General features: G+C 44.9%; 1 protein-coding gene across 8 annotated transcripts in view; it reads left to right on the top strand.

Moving 5' to 3' along the window:
* PHACTR1 (phosphatase and actin regulator 1) overlaps window positions 1-19,821 on the top strand; it is a 281,124-nt gene that overhangs the window by 155,008 nt on the left and 106,295 nt on the right. For all 8 annotated transcript variants that reach the window (XM_033934653.1, XM_033934652.1, XM_033934647.1 and 5 more), the window contains one exon: window positions 19,527-19,607. In XM_033934653.1, coding sequence (XP_033790544.1) covers window positions 19,527-19,607 — 81 coding nt within the window. The remainder of the gene's footprint in view (window positions 1-19,526; window positions 19,608-19,821) is intronic.

Below are 19,821 nucleotides of genomic sequence, written 5' to 3'. Positions count from 1 at the left end.
GATCCGCTTGCAACAAGATTCAAATTCTGAAGGACCTACTCGAAGATTCTGACCTTGGTTTCCTATGCATCACGGAATCATGGATTAAAAAAGATGACCTATTTACACAAAATGAACTCTGCTCCCATGGCTACCAAGGTCCCTTTTCACCTAGATCTAACCGTAAAGGAGGTGGCCTGGCAATTCTCTACAAATCCTTTTTCGATGTTCAGCTCCTCAAAAGGGGTTGCCACACCTCACTAGAATACATGCTTGCTTCCGTCAACGATGAACTTCACCCTCACCCACTGGGCATCCTGCTCCTATACCGCCCACCTACCCCTTGGAACAACTCCTCCGAACTCGTCCTTGAGACTATAACAAGCGCCTTCCTCAAGTTCCAAAGGTTATTGATCATCGGAGACATCAATCTCCACCTAGACGACATCACCAGCAAGGATACGATTGAACTTATTAGCTTCCTCACCTCCCTTGGCCTCCCCCCCCCTGCACCATCCCCAACCCACAAAAAGGGGCACACACTAGACCTCATTAGCTTCCTCGATCTTACCGCTCACAAGACGTCAGTTGACGACACTCGCTGGGAACATGTCCCCTGGTCTGACCACTTCCTAGGGGCTTTCTGTCTCCCCATCTTTATGTCGCACCTTGGGGCTCCACCCCGCACTTCTAACCCCATTACCTTCCGCAAAAAAATCACAAGCGATCTGTTCTGGTCTAAATTTCTCAATCTATTCTCCTCTGCCCCTAAGCCTGCAGATTCAGGTACTAATTGGCATAACTGGGTCGCTCTCTCCGAATTCACCTATCTTTCCCTCGCCCCTCTTTCCACTAAATCCATCTCCTACCCCCGCAAGGCCCCTTGGTACCTTCCATATCACAGAGAGCTAAAACAGAAATGTCAAGCTCTGGGGCGCATATGGAAAAAATCAAAATGTCCTGGAGAGTCAATATCAAGCTGTACAATACAGCGCTAAAAAAAGCAAGAAAGAACTTCTATGGTGACAAAATTTCCAGGTCCAACAATCAGAGCAGTACACTATTCAACATCTGGTGCTCCCTAACCTTCAAAAGAGACCCCACCGTGTTCCCCTCCTCTCCCTCAGCCGACGTTCTAGCAAAATTCTTCAATGATAAGGTTTCTTCCTTGAGATGCTCCTTCCCTCCTTCAGTCTCCTACAACTCCCTAGTGCCCACCGATTCCACTTCCACCCTAATGGTCTCCAACCCTATCCCAGCTGACAGATCCTGGACCACCTTTGAGCGCGTATCTGAATCCCTGGTCCTCAATCTCTGCCTCAAACTGAAATCCTGTAACTGCTCCTTGGACCCATTCCCCTCCTACCTATACAAGAACATTCCCGCTCAGGCTATCTCTTCTATCACCAATCTCATAAACTCCGCCCTTCAGTCGGGCCATTTCTCCCCAGAAATGGGTCATATCGCCTTGACCCCACTACTGAAAAAATCTGACCTTGACCCTTCCATACCATCTAGCTATCGCCCAATTGCAAATATCCCTATCCTAACCAAGATGCTAGAGTCCATCATTTCTACCCAACTCTCATCATACTTAGAGAGATTCTCTATTCTTCTACCCTATCAATATGGCTTTCGTCCTAACTTCAGCACCGAATCCCTACTGTCTTCCCTGATTTCAAGGGTTCAACAACTTCACTCTCAAAACAAGTTCGCCGTCCTCCTACAATTTGATCTTTCCGCTGCTTTTGACGTTGTCCACCATGATATTCTTGTTTGGACGTAAGAAGACTTGAGGCGGTCCAGAAGAGGGCGACGAAAATGATAGGAGGCTTGCGCCAGAAGACATATGAGGAGAGACTGGAAGTCCTGAATATGTATACCCTAGAGGAAAGGAGAGACAGGTGAGATATGATTCAGACGTTCAAATACTTGAAGGGTATTAACGTAGAACAAAATCTTTTTCAGAGAAAGGAAAATGGTAAAACCAGAGGACAGAATTTGAGGTTGAGGGGAGGTAGATTCAAAGGCAATGTTAGGAAATTCTACTTTACGGAGAGGGTGGTGGATGCCTGGAATGCGCTCCCGAGAGAGGTGGTGGAGAATAAAACTGTGACTGAGGGCTCAGTCCTGGGTCCATTCCTTTTTAACATATTCATAAGGGACTTGACCCGAGGGCTTCAGGGTAAAGTAACATTATTCGCCGATGACGCCAAACTATGTAATATAGTAAGTGGAAGCAATCTGCAGGATAGTATGACGCAGGATCTGCTTATGTTGGAAAACTGGTCCTCAACATGGCAGCTGGGCTTCAACGCCAAGAAATGTAAGGTCATGCATCTTGGCAGCGGAAATCCTTGCAAAACTTACACCTTAAATGGAGAAACACTAGCTAGGACTTCAGAAGAACGAGACTTGGGAGTAATCATCAGTGCAGACATGAAGGCTGCCAAACAAGTAGAGAAGGCCTCAGCCAAGGCAAGGCAAATGATGGGATGTATCAATAGAAGCTTTGTCAGCCGTAAACCTGAAGTCATAATGCCACTGTACAGAACCATCTGGAATACTGTGTGCAATTCTGGAGGCCACATTACCATAAAGACATGCTTAGAGTTGAGTCGGTTCAGCGGATGGCCACTAGGATGATCTTCGGGCTCAAGGGTCTCTCGTACGAAGAAAGACTAAACAAATTGCAGCTCTACACTCTAGAGGAATGCAGGGAAAGGGGGGGACATGATTGAGACATTTAAATACATCACAGGACGTGTCGAGGTGGAAGACGACATCTTCTTTCTCAAAGGACCCTTGGTCACAAGGGGGCACCCGCTCAAACTCAGAGGAGGGAAATTTAATGGTGACACCAGGAAGTATTTCTTCACAGAAAGGGTAATAGATCACTGGAACAAGCTTCCAGTGCAGATGATAAAGGCCACCAGCGTGCTTGACTTTAAGAATAAATGGGACATCCACGTGGGATCCCTACGAGGGTCGAGTTAAGGAACTAGGTCACTAGCACTCAGACTTAATGGGGTGGGTCAGTAGGGTGGGCAGACTTGATGGGCCATCATCTTTCTATGTTTCTATGGTCTGTGTCTGTATATGGCCGTTTGGTGGAGGTTGGGCTGGGGAGGGCTTCAATGGCTGGGAGGGTGTAGATGGGCTGGAGTAAGTCTTAACAGAGATTTTGGCAGTTGGAACCCAAGCAAAGCTTTACAGGGTAAAGCTTTGAATTCTTGCCCAGAAATAGCTAAGAAGAAAAAATTAAAAAATTTAAATTGAATCAGGTTGGGCAGACTGGATGGACCATTCGGGTCTTTATCTGCCATCATCTACTATGTTACTATGTTTACCAACTCTCTGAGATAGGCATCAACTCCACAGTCCTAGATTAGTTCTCTAAATTCCTCCGCTCTCGTTCTTACATTGTTAACATGAATGGCGCCTCATCCTCCCCATGGAAACCGAATTGTGGAGTCCCGCAAGGCTCTCCACTATCTCCTATCCTTTTCAACATCTATATGTCCTCCCTAAAACTCCTCCACCTATCCCCCCTTGAAACAATTTACACTTATGCAGATGACATCCTCGTCCTCCTCGAGACCGATTCGAACCTCACCGACCTGTCTAAGAACATATCCTCTTGTATAATGAACCTACAATCCTGGGCCCACACTGTGCAAATGAAATTGAATGAGTCCAAAACAAGACTTCTTTGGCTTGGCCCAAAACTAGACCACCTACCCACCTCCATCCCACTACCCTCTGGCTCCTCTCTGCAGCTTGAGTTCTCGAGCAAGGTCTTGGGCGTCATCATCGATTCCACATTGTCCTTCATGACCACCTCCAATCCTTGGTAAAAAAATGCTTTTTCAGCCTTCACATGCTGAGGAAAGTTAGATCCTGCTTCCATCAAAAACATTTTACCCTCCTTGTCCAATCCATCATCCTTTCCAGATTGGACTATTGCAACTCTATCTACTTAAGCCTAACTAAGAAAAACCTCCACAGACTCCAACGGATTCAGAATACCGTGGCCAAGCTCATCTTTGCTAAAAGTAAATTTGACCATGTCTCCCCGCTCCTGGCCAAGCTCCACTGGCTTCCGATAATCGCCAGGGTCCACTATAAATGCGCCTGTTTAGCTTTCAAAATCCTACACGGTATCCTCCCTCCCTTTATCCCTCTTCCTTGGAATTCCTCAAACCCTAATACCACCATCCTCCCACAAATTAAAAATATCCTTCCCCTCGCTAAAAGGCATTTCCCACACAGGAAAGCTAGGGACCTCCCTCCACTTCAAAATCACTGAGCTCTGGAACAACCTTACCTCCCCTCTTTGGAACTTGAGCTCTCTCCAAGTTTTCCGCAAACATCTGAAAACCTGGCTTTTCTAAAAAATGTAAGTCTCCCTCCAATTTAGGAATCAAGGAAACTCTTATATCTTGACATCCCAAGTCCTCTAAATTTTCTTCACACTTCTACCTCTAACCCTCTTGTAGTTCCTTCCTATTTCTTCTACTGTAAACCGCGCCGAGCTCTACGAACGTGGAGATGATGCGGTATACAAACCTAAAGATTAGATTAGATTAAAGGGTGTCCAGTCAAAAGCGTGCGAGACAATCACGTGCAGACAAACCTGCCCAGACAATTAAGCGCAGAACGTGACCGCCCTGCAGTATTTTAAAGCGCTCCAAGAGGGGGTGGGAAACCCCCCCCCCCACACACACACACACTTTACTTAGAAATGTTGCCGCTCCCGTTGGTGGTGGGGTGGGAGGAAACACACACCCCCATTACAGAGGAAACAGTAATTTTTCCCTAAAAAACAGGGAAAAAGGTTGTTTCCTCTGTAATGGGGGGGGTTACACACAAACACACACACACACACCCCCAATGGGAGTGCCACCTTTATAACTAAAGTGTAAGGGTTCCCCTCCACATACACACACACACACACCCTCAAAGCGCTTTAAAACACTGTTGAAATCTAGCGCGCTGACGCCTGTGTGTGATTATCTGAGCGGGTTTGCGCGTGATTCTCTTGCGCGGTTTCGTGTATGAGCCTTATAAAGTGTTTGAGGCTTGTGCAGATGAAGATGGAGCTTACAGGAATGGGGCAGGGACAGGAAAAGAACTCACGGGGACTGGACAGGAAAATGAGTTCCTGCATGGACGGGGAAAAATTTGTTCCCATGTCATTCTTTAGTGTGGATCTCCCCTGCAGACTATTCTGTAATTTGGTACCAGACTTTTCCCACGCACAACCCAAACATGGAAGTGGCCATGGGAGTAGCATAGATGGGTCATGGGTATTTTCAGAAGTTAGCTGCCAAGTTATAGAATACTGCCCATCCATGCCTAAGTTTGGGCACCAGGCTTAACACCTGTTTTTATTAAGCATAAATCCAATACCTAAAGTTAGGCGTGACCTGTGCGCTATGCCAATATTGTATAAAGGTCAGGCGACCTGTATAGAATAGGGGCTCAATGCTGATATTTCCAGTGCCTAACTTTTGGCCCTCTATAGAATTCCCTCCTAAGGCTTTATTCTATTAAAGTGTACTGTGAAGTTAGCACATGAATTAGCGCATTCTATCCTGTTCTAATTCCATAGCCTGTTATGGGGTGGGATATGAGTGTGGAATGCAGGGCCAGTGTTAGACATACTGGGGCTTAGGGCAGAAATTAAGGAGGAGGCCCCAATTCCTCTCCTTCCCTGATTTTCCCACCCACCAAATGCCCTCCCATACAGAATCTCTCCCTTCCTCCTCCTTCCGTTCCTACCCCACCCCCTGGTCCACCACATGCCCCCATCCAAAATCTCTCCATTTATTTAAAAATCAGCTGCTTCAGGGGCCCCTGTGGGCTGGGACATCCTTCCCTTTCCGCACCCCATCCCAAAGCCCCCCCCCCCACCTCTTAAAATGCAAAGGGTTTGCCGTGCAACTGCAATTCTCTAGCACTATTTGCGGCTCTCTGTGCACTGTTCTTCTGCCACGGTCCGCGCCCTCTGATGGCGAAAGCTAGAAGGATGCATAGGGTGCTTAGGAAGAGGTATGGCCAGTAGGAAAAAGGAAGTATTGATGCCCCTGTATAAGAATCTGGTGAGACCTCATTTAGAATATTATGTACAATTCTGGAGGCCACACCTTCAAAAAGATATAAAAAGGATGGAGTCAGTCCAGAGGAAGGGTACTAAAATGGTGGGTGGTCTTCGTCATAAGGCATATGGGGACAGACTTAAAGATCTCAATCTGTATACTTTGGAGGAAATGCGGGAGAGGAGAGATATGATAGAGACATTTAAATACCAAAGTGGCGTAAATGCGCATGAGTCGAGTCTCTTTCATTTGAAAGGAAGCTCTGGAATGAGAGGGCATAGGATGAAGTTACTGTATTTTTCAGACCATAAGACGCACTTTTTCCACCCCCAAAAAGGGGGTGGAAAAGGGGGTGCATCTTATGGACCGAATACACTGTGCCCCTACCCGGTACCTTTTTTAAGTGGCGCACAACGCAGGAGCGCGACCTTTGCGTTTCGTGCCTGGTACCGCGCCACTCTGCATTGTTCGTCGCTCTGCAGAGAAAGGCACCATCCAGCAGTAGATTACGTTGCACCACCTCTACTTTAAAAAGGTACCAGGGGGCTGTGGGCGGCTTCAGGCATCTTACAGGCTGCAGGCTGCTTCTTCAGGTGGCGGGCTTCCCAGCACCAGACCACCTATGTGTAGAGGAGGAAAAACCAAGAAGAAAAAAATTCTGAACCAATTTTTTTTCCTTGGTTTTTCCTCCTCTACAGGTGGGTGCATCTTATGGTTCGGTGTGTCTCATGGTCCGAAAAATACAGTAAGAGGTGATAGGCTCAGGAATAATCTAAGGAAATACTTTTTTTTATAGAAAAGGTTGTAGTTGTGTAGAACAGTCTTCCAGAAAAGGTGGTGGAGACAGAGACTGTGTATTTTATGGCAATTCAAGAAAGCGTGGGATAGGCACGTGGCATCTCTCAGAGAGAGAAAGAGATAATGGTTACTGTGGATGGGCCATTTGGCCTTTATCTGCCATCACATTTCTGTGTAACTTCCTGTTTCCGCTTGGGCAGACTGTGGCAGATGAACAGCACCAAGAAAGCTACGAGCAGCGCTAGATAATCGCTGCCACACTGGCAACCCCTTTGCATTTTAAAAGATGAGGATAACTTTTACCACACTGTAGTATAAATCCAAATAAATAAATAACTAAGATCCCGTAAATTAGTTTGAAGAATCTATTATTTGTTGGCTCTCTCTTTAATTCACTCGTTTCAAACATTTTCCAAGATTCTAAGCAGGATAGATAAAAACTACATTTGGCCATCTATTCCTTGGTTTGACCTCAAAATTAAATGGTTGGTGCAGAAATACCAAAAGTGTGAAGGTATCCCCGACATTTCTCTTCCTCTCCTTCCTTGCCTGGTTACCTTTCTGAATAATTATTTTTCAGAGTTTGGCACATTGGTTTTTTCTGTACATAATGGATTGGAATAACAGCAATGCTTGTCATGTCTGACCATCAGAAATGTTTTCTGCAACTCTTGAAATTAGCATGTTGGTACAATAGACTGCTGTCAGCAACTTTCTGCTGTGGTTTTTGCAGGTTTGTGGCAAGGTTTTGTTTTACTGTGTTTAAAAAGAAACACATCCGTCATTACAGTGCTTTATAAATCTGCTGAATATGACGCACACCATATCAAATGTAACAGAAACAAAAAAAAATAATAATTCAATGCCACTGAGACTGATATGCACTGGGAAACAAATTTTCAAAAGTCCAATTCATACACTAAAAGAGAAAACAGAATACACTTTCCAAAAGATGTGCGCTACAGCAGTGGCATAGTGAAGTGGGGTAGACCGCCCCGAGCACCATCTTGGTGGAGGTGCCGGCACCTCTCTCTCTGCCCCCCTAAGCCACACTTGCGCTCTCCCCTCTTTAAATCTTTACCAGCACGAGCAATCTCTCCAGCCTGCTGCTTGTGCCAGCCTGGCTCCCCTCTAAAATCACTTCCTGGTCGTAGAGCCAGGAAGTGACAGAGGAAACACCAACGCCGGTGTGAGCAGCAGGCCGGAGAACCTGCTCAAGCTGGCAAAGTTTTAAAGAGGTATGGAGGGAAGGGAGGGCGCAAAAGGAGTGGGGGGCAAAGAGGAGGGTGCAGGGGGCTGCCACCGTCCCGGGTGCCTCCTACCCTCGCTACACCACTGCGTTATGGGCTGAATTTATAGAAGTGTGCCATTCTTTATCACATGGCAATAATGTGCATACAGTATGCTGTTAGAAAAGGATCATCAATGAAAATGCATCAAGGATCGCGCGGTCCCCGCAGCCCCCACCTGCCCGACCGATCAATTGTTTAACCAGCTTCCTCTCTCCACCTCACCTTAGTTTGCAGGCTTTCTTTTTCGGCGACCCGCATGCTTTCAAAGAGCCGCGCACGCGCAGCTGCTCAGTATTCAATCTTCTGCTCTGACGCAACCGGAAGCAGGAAGTTGCAGCAGAGCAGAAGATTGAACTTTGAGCAGCCACTCTTTGAAAGCATGCGGGTCGCCAAAAAAGAAAGCCGGAAAACTAAGGTGAGGTGGAGAGAGGAAGCTGGTTAAACGAGCGGGCGGGTGGGGGCTGCGGGGACGTGTTCCTGGCTCACACAAGGAAGGAGGGAGTGAAAGTGACACAAAGGCTTTAGAAGCTTAAAATATACTTGCTGATGGATAGAAGGAATGGAGAGACGTAATGGAAACTTTCAAATATTTGGTGGGCTTTAGTAAAGGAGTCATGACATGGCATAACATTACAGGGAAAAAAGTGTAGGAAGACTGATGCCTGGAACAGTCTGCTAGTAGAAATGGCAAAAACCCAAATCTAAAAACACAGAACACAGTAATAAAGGGCTGCTGATAGAAGATATGAAAGAAGGGTGGTAGAAAGGAACAGATGGTAAAGGAGGGAGGGAAGGGTGGTGGTGGAAAGGAATAGAACAGACATTGAAAGAGGGTAGAGAGGAACAAACCCTGAAGGGAAATGTGGAAGACAGAGTGGGGAGAAGATGCTGGAAGGGAAGAAGACAGATGCCAGACTATGGGGGAGCGGAGGGAAGAAGATGGGTGCTAGACCAATTGTGGGGGGGGGGGGGTGAAGGGAGAGGCACAGTAACAGCAAATGGAAGACGCAGAGAGAAGACACACAGTGGATGGAAGGAATTGAATGAGAAGATGTGGAAAGCAGAAACCAGACAACAAAGGTAGAAAAAAAAAATTCTATTTATTTATTTATTTTTTGCTTTAGGATAAAGTAGTATATTAGTTGTGTTGATAAAAATTTATAAACAAAGCCCTGCCAGCTGAACATCTCTTTCTCTAGTTCAGCAGCCAGAACTTTGATTTATAAGAAAGGAATAAGCTAAATATTGCAGTACTAAGGCTTATATGGATGCTGCGGGGACGGTGACGGGGCGGTGAATGGGATGGCAGTGGCGGTGACGGGGCGGTGAAAGGGATGGCGGTGACGGTGACGGGGCGGTGAAGGGAACGGCAGTGATGGGGCGGTGCAGCGGATGGTGGGCCGGGGACGGTGCAGTGACGGGTACAGATTTTTTCCCCATGTCATTCTCTACCTATGGTAAACAACACACATTAGTGCTTGTTAGCGCTGGGTAAACATCTACATTTAAATACTTATGGCTTCTAATTGTGGGCTGAAGCAAGTCTACATACACCGATTGATGCCTTATTAATACTGTATCTCACTTTGATTATGGAAATGTAGTCTGTGCTGTTGGGTGTAGCCAGCATTCATTTTATTTATTTATTTATTTATTTATTCCGCGTTTACTATGCTGCTTTAACTGACTTGCAGGACCAAATGGTTTACAATCTAAAAATCAAAACAGGAGAGGAACTCCATAAGCAATAGGAAAGATTTCAAAGTCATCTTAAGACAAAGCAAGCAAAATTAATTCACAGGGAGGGAAGGAACATAAGAACATAAGAAGTTGCCTCCGCTGGGTCAGACCAGGGGTCCATCGTGCCCAGCAGTCCGCTCCCGCGGCGGCCCATCAGGTCCATGACCTGTAAGTGATCCTTTGTCTAAAACCTTTCAATCCCCATTTTTCTTCTATCTATACCCTTCCATAATCCTATCTATACCTCTTCTATATCCCTCAATCCCCTTATCCTTCAGGAACTTGTCCAATCCCTCTTTGAATCCCCTTAATGTACTCTGACCTATCACATCCTCCGGAAGCGCATTCCAGGTGTCTACCACCCTCTGAGTGAAGAAAAATTTCCTAGCACTGGTTCTAAACCTGTCCCCTTTCAATTTCTCCGAGTGCCCCCTTGTTCTTGTAGTTCCCAATAGGCTGAAGAACCTATCCCTTTCCATCTTCTCTATGCCCTTCATGATCTTGTAAGTCTATATCATGTCTCCTCTGAGTCTCTGCTTCTCCAAGGTGAAGAGCCCCAGCTTTTCTAGCCTGTCTGCATATGAAAGGTTTTCCATACCTTTTATCATTTTTGACGCTCTTCTCTGAACCCTCTCAAGTATCTCCATGTCCTTCTTTAGGTACGGCGACCAATATTGGACATAGTATTCCAGATGCGGGCGCACCATCGCGCGATAAAGCGGCATGATGACTTCCTTCGTTCTGGCTGTAATACCGTTCTTAATTATACCCAACATTCTGTTTGCTTTCTTTGAGGCTGCTGCGCATTGTGCTGTTGACTTCATTGTTGTGTCCATGAGCACACCAAAGTCCTTTTCAAGGTTACTTGCCTCTAGTACTAATCATCCAGGAACCCACCCACTCCAGTGGCAATTCATGGCAACCTCAAAAAGAAAATGCATGTTCTTAAATGGTCTTAAAATCCTTGCATTCAATAAGGGAAGGTGTCAGGTCAAAAGCGCGCCCAGACAATTAAGCACAGCGCGGAGGTGCGCGCCGCTCTAAATTACTGTTTTTAGGGCTCCGACGGGGGGGCGTGGGGGGGAACCCCCCCACTTTACTTAATAGACATCGCGCCGCGTTGTGGGGGGTTGTAACCCCCCACATTTTACTGAAAACTTAACTTTTTCCCTGTGAGTCGATTATCCAGGACTCACTTTGCCTTGGCGATCTATCTGGCCGATCAATCTTCCTCTCCCCGACGTCAATTCTGCCGTTGGAGAGGAAGTTCGGGCCAGCCAATCGCTGCCTGGCTGGGCGGAACTTCCTCTCCGATGGCAGAATTGACGTCGGGGAGAGGAAGATTGATTGGCCCGAAGCAGAGAGAGCATGGGGCAGCGTCGGCATTATCCATTGGTGGGGTTTGGGTCCTGTTCCCCGATGGCAGTGGCAGTGGCTTGGGGAAGGGCAGGGAGAAAGAAAGAAAGAAAGGGGGCAGGCAGGGAAACAGAAGGAAAGAAGAGAAACAGAAAAAAAAAGAAAGGGGGCATGAAGAGAGAAAGAAAGAAAGATCAGGGAGAGAGGAAGAAAAAGTTGGGGGAGGGAATGAGGTGTGGAGGAGAGGCAGCATACAGGCTGAAAGAAAGATTGGATGCACAGTCAGAAGAAGAAAGTGCAACCAGAGACTCATGAAATCACCAGACAAGGTAGGGAAAATGATTTTATTTTAAATTTAGTGATCAAAATGTGTCTGAATTTATATCTGCTGTCTATATTTTACAATATGGTCCCCTTTTACTAAACCGCAATAGTGGTTTTTAGCGCAGGGAACCTATGAGCGTCGAGAGCAGCGCTGGGCATTCAGCGCAGCTCCCTGCGCTAAAAACTGCTATTGTGGTTTAGTAAAAAGGGAGGGGGTGGGTATTTGTCTATTTTTGTATGGTTGTTACTGAGGTGACAGTGCATAGAGTCATCTGCTTTGACCTCTTTGAAAAAACCCCGGAATAGGAATGATAATTAACAATTCTATGCGTACAGTGTGCGTTGTGTTTTTTTTAAATTTTATTGTTGTAGATCATTTTGACTTGGTCATTTTAAAAGTAGCTCGCAAGTCAAAAAAGTGTGGGCACAGAGATCGGAAAAGGGGCAATGTCTGGATGCCCTAAAATCATCACTAAAATATGGTGGGTTGCTATGGTATCAACAAATTGTTCAATTTTAAAACAGCAATCATCGTTCAACCGACTTTGCATGCAAATTAGTTTCACGGAGATTGTCTGTAATCCCACCCCATCAGACAATAACTAGATTCTATTAATCAATGTGTTTAATATATACTCTGAGTCAATTCTAACCTTATATAGCTTTGTCATTATATATTTATTTTGGCCTCAATTTCACTACCTCCACCACTTAACCATAATATCATCAGCATAAGCATACATGGTGAACCCTATTGATTTTCCTAGAGTCAGAAGGGGAGCCAGAAAAATGTTAAATAGGAGTGGTGAAAGGATGGATCCTTGAGGTATACCATACTCTAAAGGGACTAGAAGAGATTTTATCCATGATGAATTTTGAGGAGCAACTGGAGAAGTAAGAAAACCAATCAAGTGCTAGATCTTTTGCTAGACTCCGATTTATTTTAGCCTTTGTAGTAGGAGGTAATAATCTATGGTATCGAATGCTGCTAAAGAAATAAGTAGAACTGATTTCTGGTGATCAAGGTAGTATAAGATTGTAGTAGTAAGTCCGATGAGTGAGTGTTCTGTGGAATGATTTGGACGGAAGCCTGTTTGGTATGGATGCAGCACTTCATTTTTATCTACAAAGTCTGATAGTTAATTAAACATTATTTTTTCTGTTATTTTAGCCATAAAGGGAAGGTTTGATATAGGTCGGTAGTTCGATAGATCAGTTAAGTTAGCTTTGTGATCTTTGATCCTGGGATGAATCCTGTGGTCATGTAAGGATGGGATTGGAACATTAGAGCATATGTTTGAATGTCCTTATGTGTTTGATTATTTGAATAAGATCTGGTCGACAATTTCAGATTTGCTTTCTGTATCAGAGCCATTAACTTATTCAATAATTATTCTGTGGGGTTTGGGTTTATGGTCTTCGTTGAGCTCCTTTGAGAGAAAATTGTTGAATAACTTGTTGAAAATTGTTGAATAATTACCATTAAAACTATTTTAATTAACTGGAAGGATTGTTCTAAATTGGAATATAATACATGATGGAATACTTTATGCTTGTATGGTAAATATGAAAAATTTATACGATTAAGCGTGGTAGTTTGAGACCGTTTAATAAGATATGGAATTGTTTACTTAAATTCACAGATTGAATGTTGTTGTATTTAATTTGAATCATATGTTATGACACCCTTTAACTTTATTTTAGATTATTATTGTATTCAAAATTTTCAATAAAATATTATTGGAAGAAATAACATGAAACAATTTGCAGGATTTGCTGAAAAGGAGCTTGTCAGAAACCTATCTGAATCCTCAAAAAGACAAAGGTCATAGAGCTCCTGCTTTCAGAAGTAAAATGCCACGTTACATCAAGCATTCTGTGAGGGTGAGAACCGAGAAGCACAGCAAAGTACCAGCTTATTACTGATCATGCTGAAAATGTTAGCAAAGCTTTGACTTTGAAGAAATCAGATGGAGTCTTCATCTAAAGTTAAACAACAAACTTTATTATGGAGCATCAGATAAAACAAGACAAAATTTAATAGGATCACTGAGGGTAGATGACTGAAGGGAAAGACAGTTAAGCTAGGACGGAGTCAAGTAACAAGAAGTGACTAGCACATTAGAGAATGACACGGGAACAAATTTTTCTCCATCCCTGTGGGAACTCATTTTCCCTTCCCATCCCGGAGAGTTCTTTTCCTCTCCCATTCCTGCAAGCTCTGTCCTCATCTGCACAAGCCTCAAACACTTTAAAATCATAAGTGTTTGAAGCTTGTGCGGTTAAGGTACAGCTTACAGGAATGGGGCAGGGACAAAACTTGTGGGACATTAAGTTCCTGCGGAGACAAGGAAATATTTGTCCCCATGACATTCTCTATAGCAAATCTTTTCCTCCACTGATAGACTGCAAAGATAAAAGTTAACCCTTTGCTGTCTGATTCAAAATAACCTTCTATTACTGTAATTTTACCAGTACATAGACATTTAGAAGGAAAATAAATTGTGGAGTCCTATAATTAGCTAATACATTTATTACAGTTTTACATTTTAACATGATATGACAAAGATGTCAATGAAATCTATTTGCAGTAAGGCATGATGGTGCTAAGGGGATATGTTTTAATGGTCTTACTCAGAGGTAGGATATCAGACCTGGCAAGTCTCCACACTGGGAGTTCATCTCTCCCTCTCCCACGCAAAAAGGGGGAAACTTTTACCAGAAGCATAGCCAGGTTTTGGCAATAAGGGAATGAACAGTATAGAGAAAAAAATAGGTGCCAGCATGAGTAGATTTATAAAACCATATAGGCATCATTTTCTTTGGAAGACCATTTGGGGGAGCGGCTCTGATTCTTACTCAATGCAAGAGACCTAGATTCACTAAACTCATCGATCGGGATCGTTGTTGGACGATCCGTAGCCAAGTTTTGCCGAGCGACCGATTCACTACAGCTTCAGCATGCAAATGATCGGATCGGATGCACGCCCACATGCGATCCCACGGATCGCTATAGAGCGATCGAGATGCATGCGCAGATTATCCTTCTTGGCTGTAGATGCCATTTGCGCATGCTTTCTCTTTGTATAAGCGAGCTCAAAATAAAGGGGGAGGGGTGGCTGGCCCTACGAGTGGACATTTTAAAACGGAATGATTTTTGTGCAGCCAGATGGAACAGAACATGCTTTAAACCCACGGGTTAAAACTACGGGCTAGCACTGCGCTTTTGCAGAATATATAAAAAGGGAGTTCGTATTCATATGTATAGATATTTTACAGTTTTATATTTTTTTATTTTGATGGTTGGGGGTTGTAACCTCGATGCTGGGATTTCAGAGCGGCAGAGAGCAGGAGAGTCGGCAAGGGCGGTAAGGGACAGCAGTCGCTTCGTTTCGGATCGGCAAACCCAATCGGTGTTCCTTCTTCTGCTTAGTGAATCGATGCCTTCCTACTTATGCATGCCATTTTCCCTCATTTGCATGGGCGGAACGGATCGGGTTGGAGATTGATCGGACAGAAGGATAGTGAATCAGGTCAGGGTCGGAAAATGATCGCAAGCTGGTCAGGACACGACTGGTGAGTTTAGTGAATCTAGCCCATAGGGAAGTAGCGTTGCATAATTGAGCAGAGTAGCACTACAGAGTTTACCACAACCTAACAGCACAACTTCAAATCTCATTGGCTGAAGCTTCCTGCTGCTAATCTCACATGATCTTCAGAAGGACGGGTCAGCCTATGACGTTTAAAGTTTCTCATGATGCCGGCAGAGAAGAAACGAACAGTTGGATGCTGTGGAATGGATTCCTTTACTGCAGGGCAGAGGGCAGGCAGCATGGGTGCAGAATACAATTTCATAAGTGTTAACCAGCAATGCTGTCTCCTCACTTTTGGTCAAATTTGAATGGCGCTGACTGTAATTTTCCATTCCTTTTAATAACAGTATCAATGTTTTCACTCCCGTGTTTCTAATAGTCAAAGAGTATTTGGAAAACATAACTTGTAAGAATCCACATTAAATATGCACAGCCCAATATCCAAAGCCACTAATTTCTGGCAAATATCCACTGCCCCAGATATGTGCCACTGGCCAGGGCCATCCCTTGATTTTCAGAGGGATTACGTATCTGATTAATGCTGCTGAAAATCATTTCAAGCTGCCTCAGTGATATCAGCAGGACGTGGGCAGATTCAATTAGGTTGTGAAGAATAACAAGCAAACACAGCACCATTCCACTATGCAAAATTAGTAGATACGTATCCTAGATGATTGTTGGTTTTGCAGCCTATAGGCTCATACAAATAAGGGAAGGGGAACTTGTATACTGCCTTTTTGTGGCTTTGGCATTTCAAAGCTGACATCCAAAGTGGTGGACAGTAGAAGATTAAGTGACTTGCCCAGGGTCATAAGGAGCAGCATTGGGATTTGATCTCACAACCTCTGGTTCAGAGGCAGCAGCTTTACCTGTGAGCCCTTCCCACAGAAAGGGGGGAAGCCACAAAGAGACATGAAGACATGCAATCAAGATTTTTCAGCTTCGTATCCTGGAGCATGTTGAGTGTAGAGCGTGTTGTGTAGATCAATGAAACAAACTCCTACATTTTGAAATGTATTTTTTTTCAGGCACCAGCGTGCGAAAAATGTGCAAGGGTGTGAAGACTTTTATAAGGAATTGTACTTAGCAGCCTCTGCATCATGGACTGTACATACCAGTTTGTCTGCATTATGGATTCTTTTGAGTTCTTCCTGTCCTCAGTGAGGAGAAGAGAGAGGTCTAGGGATACTGGAGTTGTACTTGGCTAAAATTTTAAAAAGAAAAAAAAAAGACAGCTTCCCAATGACAATTGATTTGACCAAGACAAGCAAATTACCATATTGTTCGCTCCATAAGACGTAATTTTTTTCCCCAAAAAAGTGGGCGGAAATAAGGGTGTGTCTTATGGAGCAAAACACCCCTCCCCCCCTCTCGGTACCTGTTTTTAATCCCGGCAGGCCTGTTCCTGATCCTCGGAGGCAGCTTGTGTAACAGCTTGCTTCTGCAGGTCATTGGCCCGTGTCTTATGGTGCTTTTGGGTTCAGGTGTCGGTCGGCATGGGGGCGGCTGCCAGAAGTGTGGCTCGCCATGCCTCCATGGGTAATTGTGGTCCGAGCTGTCTTCAGGGGTGGATCAGACAGGCGTTGCGTGCTGCGTGCAGGCCTGACACTGCTGCCGGTATGTTGGGTGGGGTGTTAGCAGCCAGCGGAGAATGTAACAGGGTGGATCAGCGGCCTGGTAGGTGATGGCTCCTGGGTCAGCATTCAGAGCTGCGCATCAAGCGACTGTGGGGAGCTGGGGTTCGAAGGGGGAGTCCCTGGAGTCAGTGGTTGGGTGGAGAGTGTTGGACACACCGGTGCTGTAGAGATGTGGCATGTGGCTTTTGCGGGATCTTATTGTGGGTGTCTTCACACCTGCTGTTGGGGTTGGCACCTCCTCCAGGGGGCCTAGCTTAATTGGAGGTTATTAGAAATAAGGTACCTCTAGGTAGGGCATTAAGGGCAAACCGTTGGCTAAGAAAACAGTGATGAGAAGAAAAACAGCAGAAAAAAATAGGCAATATCCGTGCGTATAGAAACATAGAAAAATGACGGCAGATAAGGGCCATAGCCCATCAGGTCTGCCCACTCTACTGACCTACCCCCCATAGTCTGTTCTCCTAGAGATCCCGCTCCTAATGACCCATCCTTAACTCCACCCTCTTAGGGACCCCACATGGGCATCCCATTTACTCTTAAAATCTGGCACGCTGTTGGCCTCGATTACCCGTACTGGAAGCTCGTTCCAATGATCAACCACTCTTTCGGTGAAGAAATACTTCCTGGTGTCGCCATGAAATTTCCTGCCCCTGAGTTTGAGCGGATGCCCTCTTGTGGCTGATGGTCCCTTTAGAAGGAAAATATCTTTTTCCACCTCAATACGTCCGGTGATATATTTAAACGTCTCGATCATGTCTCCCCTCTCCCTGCGTTCTTCGAGAGAATAGAGCTGCAAATTGTTCAGCCTCTCTTCGTATGAGAGATCCTTTAGCCCCGAGACCATCCTGGTGGCCATACGTTGAACTGACTCTGCTCTCAGCACATCTTTACGGTAATGTGGCCTCCAAAATTGCACACAGTATTCCAGATGTGGTCTCACCATGGTTCTGTATAATGACATGATGACTTCAGGCTTCCGGCTGATGAAACTTCTGCAGATACATCCTAACATCTGTCTTGCCTTAGATGAAGCCTTCTCCACTTGATTGGCAGCTTTCATATCTGCACTGATGGTCACTCCTAAATCTCGTTCTGTTGTAGTCCTAGCTAAGGTCTCACCATTTAAGGTGTAAGTTCTGCACGGATTTCTGCTGCCGAGGTGCATGACCTTGCATTTCTTGGTGTTGAAGCCCAGCTGCCAGGTCGATGACCAAAGTTCCAACAAAAGCAGGTCCTGCATCATACTATCGTGTAAATTGGGTCCGCTCACTATGTTACATAGTTTGGCGTCATCGGCGAATAGTGTTATTTTACCTTGAAGCCCCTGAATCAGGTCCCCTATGAATAAGTTGAAAAGGAGAGGGCCCAAGACTGAGCCCTGTGGTACTCCACTTGTCACTTGCGATGTTTTAGAGAGAGTACCGTTAACCACCACCCTCTGCAGTCTACCACTTAGCCAATCACTGACCCATGCAGTTAGTGTTTCTCCCAACCTCATCGATTTCATCTTTCTCAACAGCCTACAGTGAGAGATGCTGTCAAAAGCTTTACTGAAGTCTAGGTACACTACGTCTAGGGATTCTCCCAAGTCCAGCTTTCTTGTTACCCAGTCAAAGAAGCTGATGGGATTGGATTGACAGGACCTACCCTTGGTGAATCCATGTTGACTGGGATCCCATAGATTCTCCTCATTCAGGATCGTGTCTAATTTACGTTTGATTAGTGTTTCCATGAGTTTACACAATATTGATGTTAGACTCCGCAGGATGTGTTAAGGACACACTACACACTACAGGAAAAGCACCAGCACAAGGATGGGACACTGGAATCATGTAATGCATACCCTGGAATGTACTGTTACGTTTATAAAATGTTCTGAGAACAAACAGCTTATGCATTTATCTTTAAAATTTACTTGCTAGCCCTCTCTTCCTTATCTCCATTGAAATTTTGTTCAGGCTAGAGTTAACCCATATCATCAGGTCTTCTTAAAAAAGCCTTGTCATTGGATAGTATTTTATTCCATTAAGTGCTGATGCTAGGTTACACGATAAAGTCTGACCAATCACAGTACTTGTTTTTATCAGACATATTGTAAACCCATGTGGCTTTCGCGGGATCTTATTGTGGGTATCCTCACACCTGCTGTCTGGGTCATCACACCTGCTGTTGGGGTTGGCGCCTCCTTCAGGGGGCCTAGTTTAATTGGAGGTAGGGTGGAGGTTCAGTGATGGGCTGGGCAGGAAGGTGACCCATTGTGGTAGGAGTGCTGTGCAGGTTGCTGCTTCTCTTCTTCACCAGGATTAAAAACAGGTACCGGGGGAGGGGCCCTGCCTGTCTGCCTGCCCTGTGCCCTGTCCCGGCCTACCACTAGACCACCAGATGGGGGACAGGGTACAGAGCCTGGCAGGGAGGGGGTCAGGGTGCAGAGCTTGGCAAGGAGTGTGGGGTTGAGTGTAGAGTCTGGCAGGGAGAATTTGGTTCAGAATGTTTTTTTTCTTGTTTTCTTCTTCTAAATCTAGGGTGCGTCTTATGGTCAGGGGTGCGTCTTATGGAGCGAAAAATACGGTACTCAAAAATCAGAAAAGGTTATGAGGAAGGGGAAACAATGTTCAGGGAATTGCAGGAATAATTTGAGTTTCTGCTCTCTATAGGAGGCAGTTCTGTCATGTCTACTTACTGTACATGTTTTTCTTTTCATTGCAGCTCTGGAAAGGAAGATCTCAATGAGGCAAAGCAGAGAAGAGCTGATAAAGCGAGGGGTATTGAAGGAAATGTTTGACAAAGGTAAGAGCTATTTTCTCCAATTTAAAGATTTTTATTGATTTTAATAAAATACAAATGTAATACAAATATAAATGTTAACAAGGCAAGATACAGACAAGTTGTACAAAGCAAAGAATCATCAAATATCATCTATGCAATACAACAAGCTAACCCCTGCCTATTATTAATCAATACTAATAAAAAAAGAGTTGCCTCCAGATGGTACGACCTTATG

This window comes from Geotrypetes seraphini, chromosome 2, assembly GCF_902459505.1.
Source record: "Geotrypetes seraphini chromosome 2, aGeoSer1.1, whole genome shotgun sequence".
NCBI lineage: Eukaryota > Metazoa > Chordata > Amphibia > Gymnophiona > Dermophiidae > Geotrypetes > Geotrypetes seraphini.
Note: the sequence above shows the minus strand (reverse complement) of the source record. Positions and strands in the feature narration are given on the sequence as shown.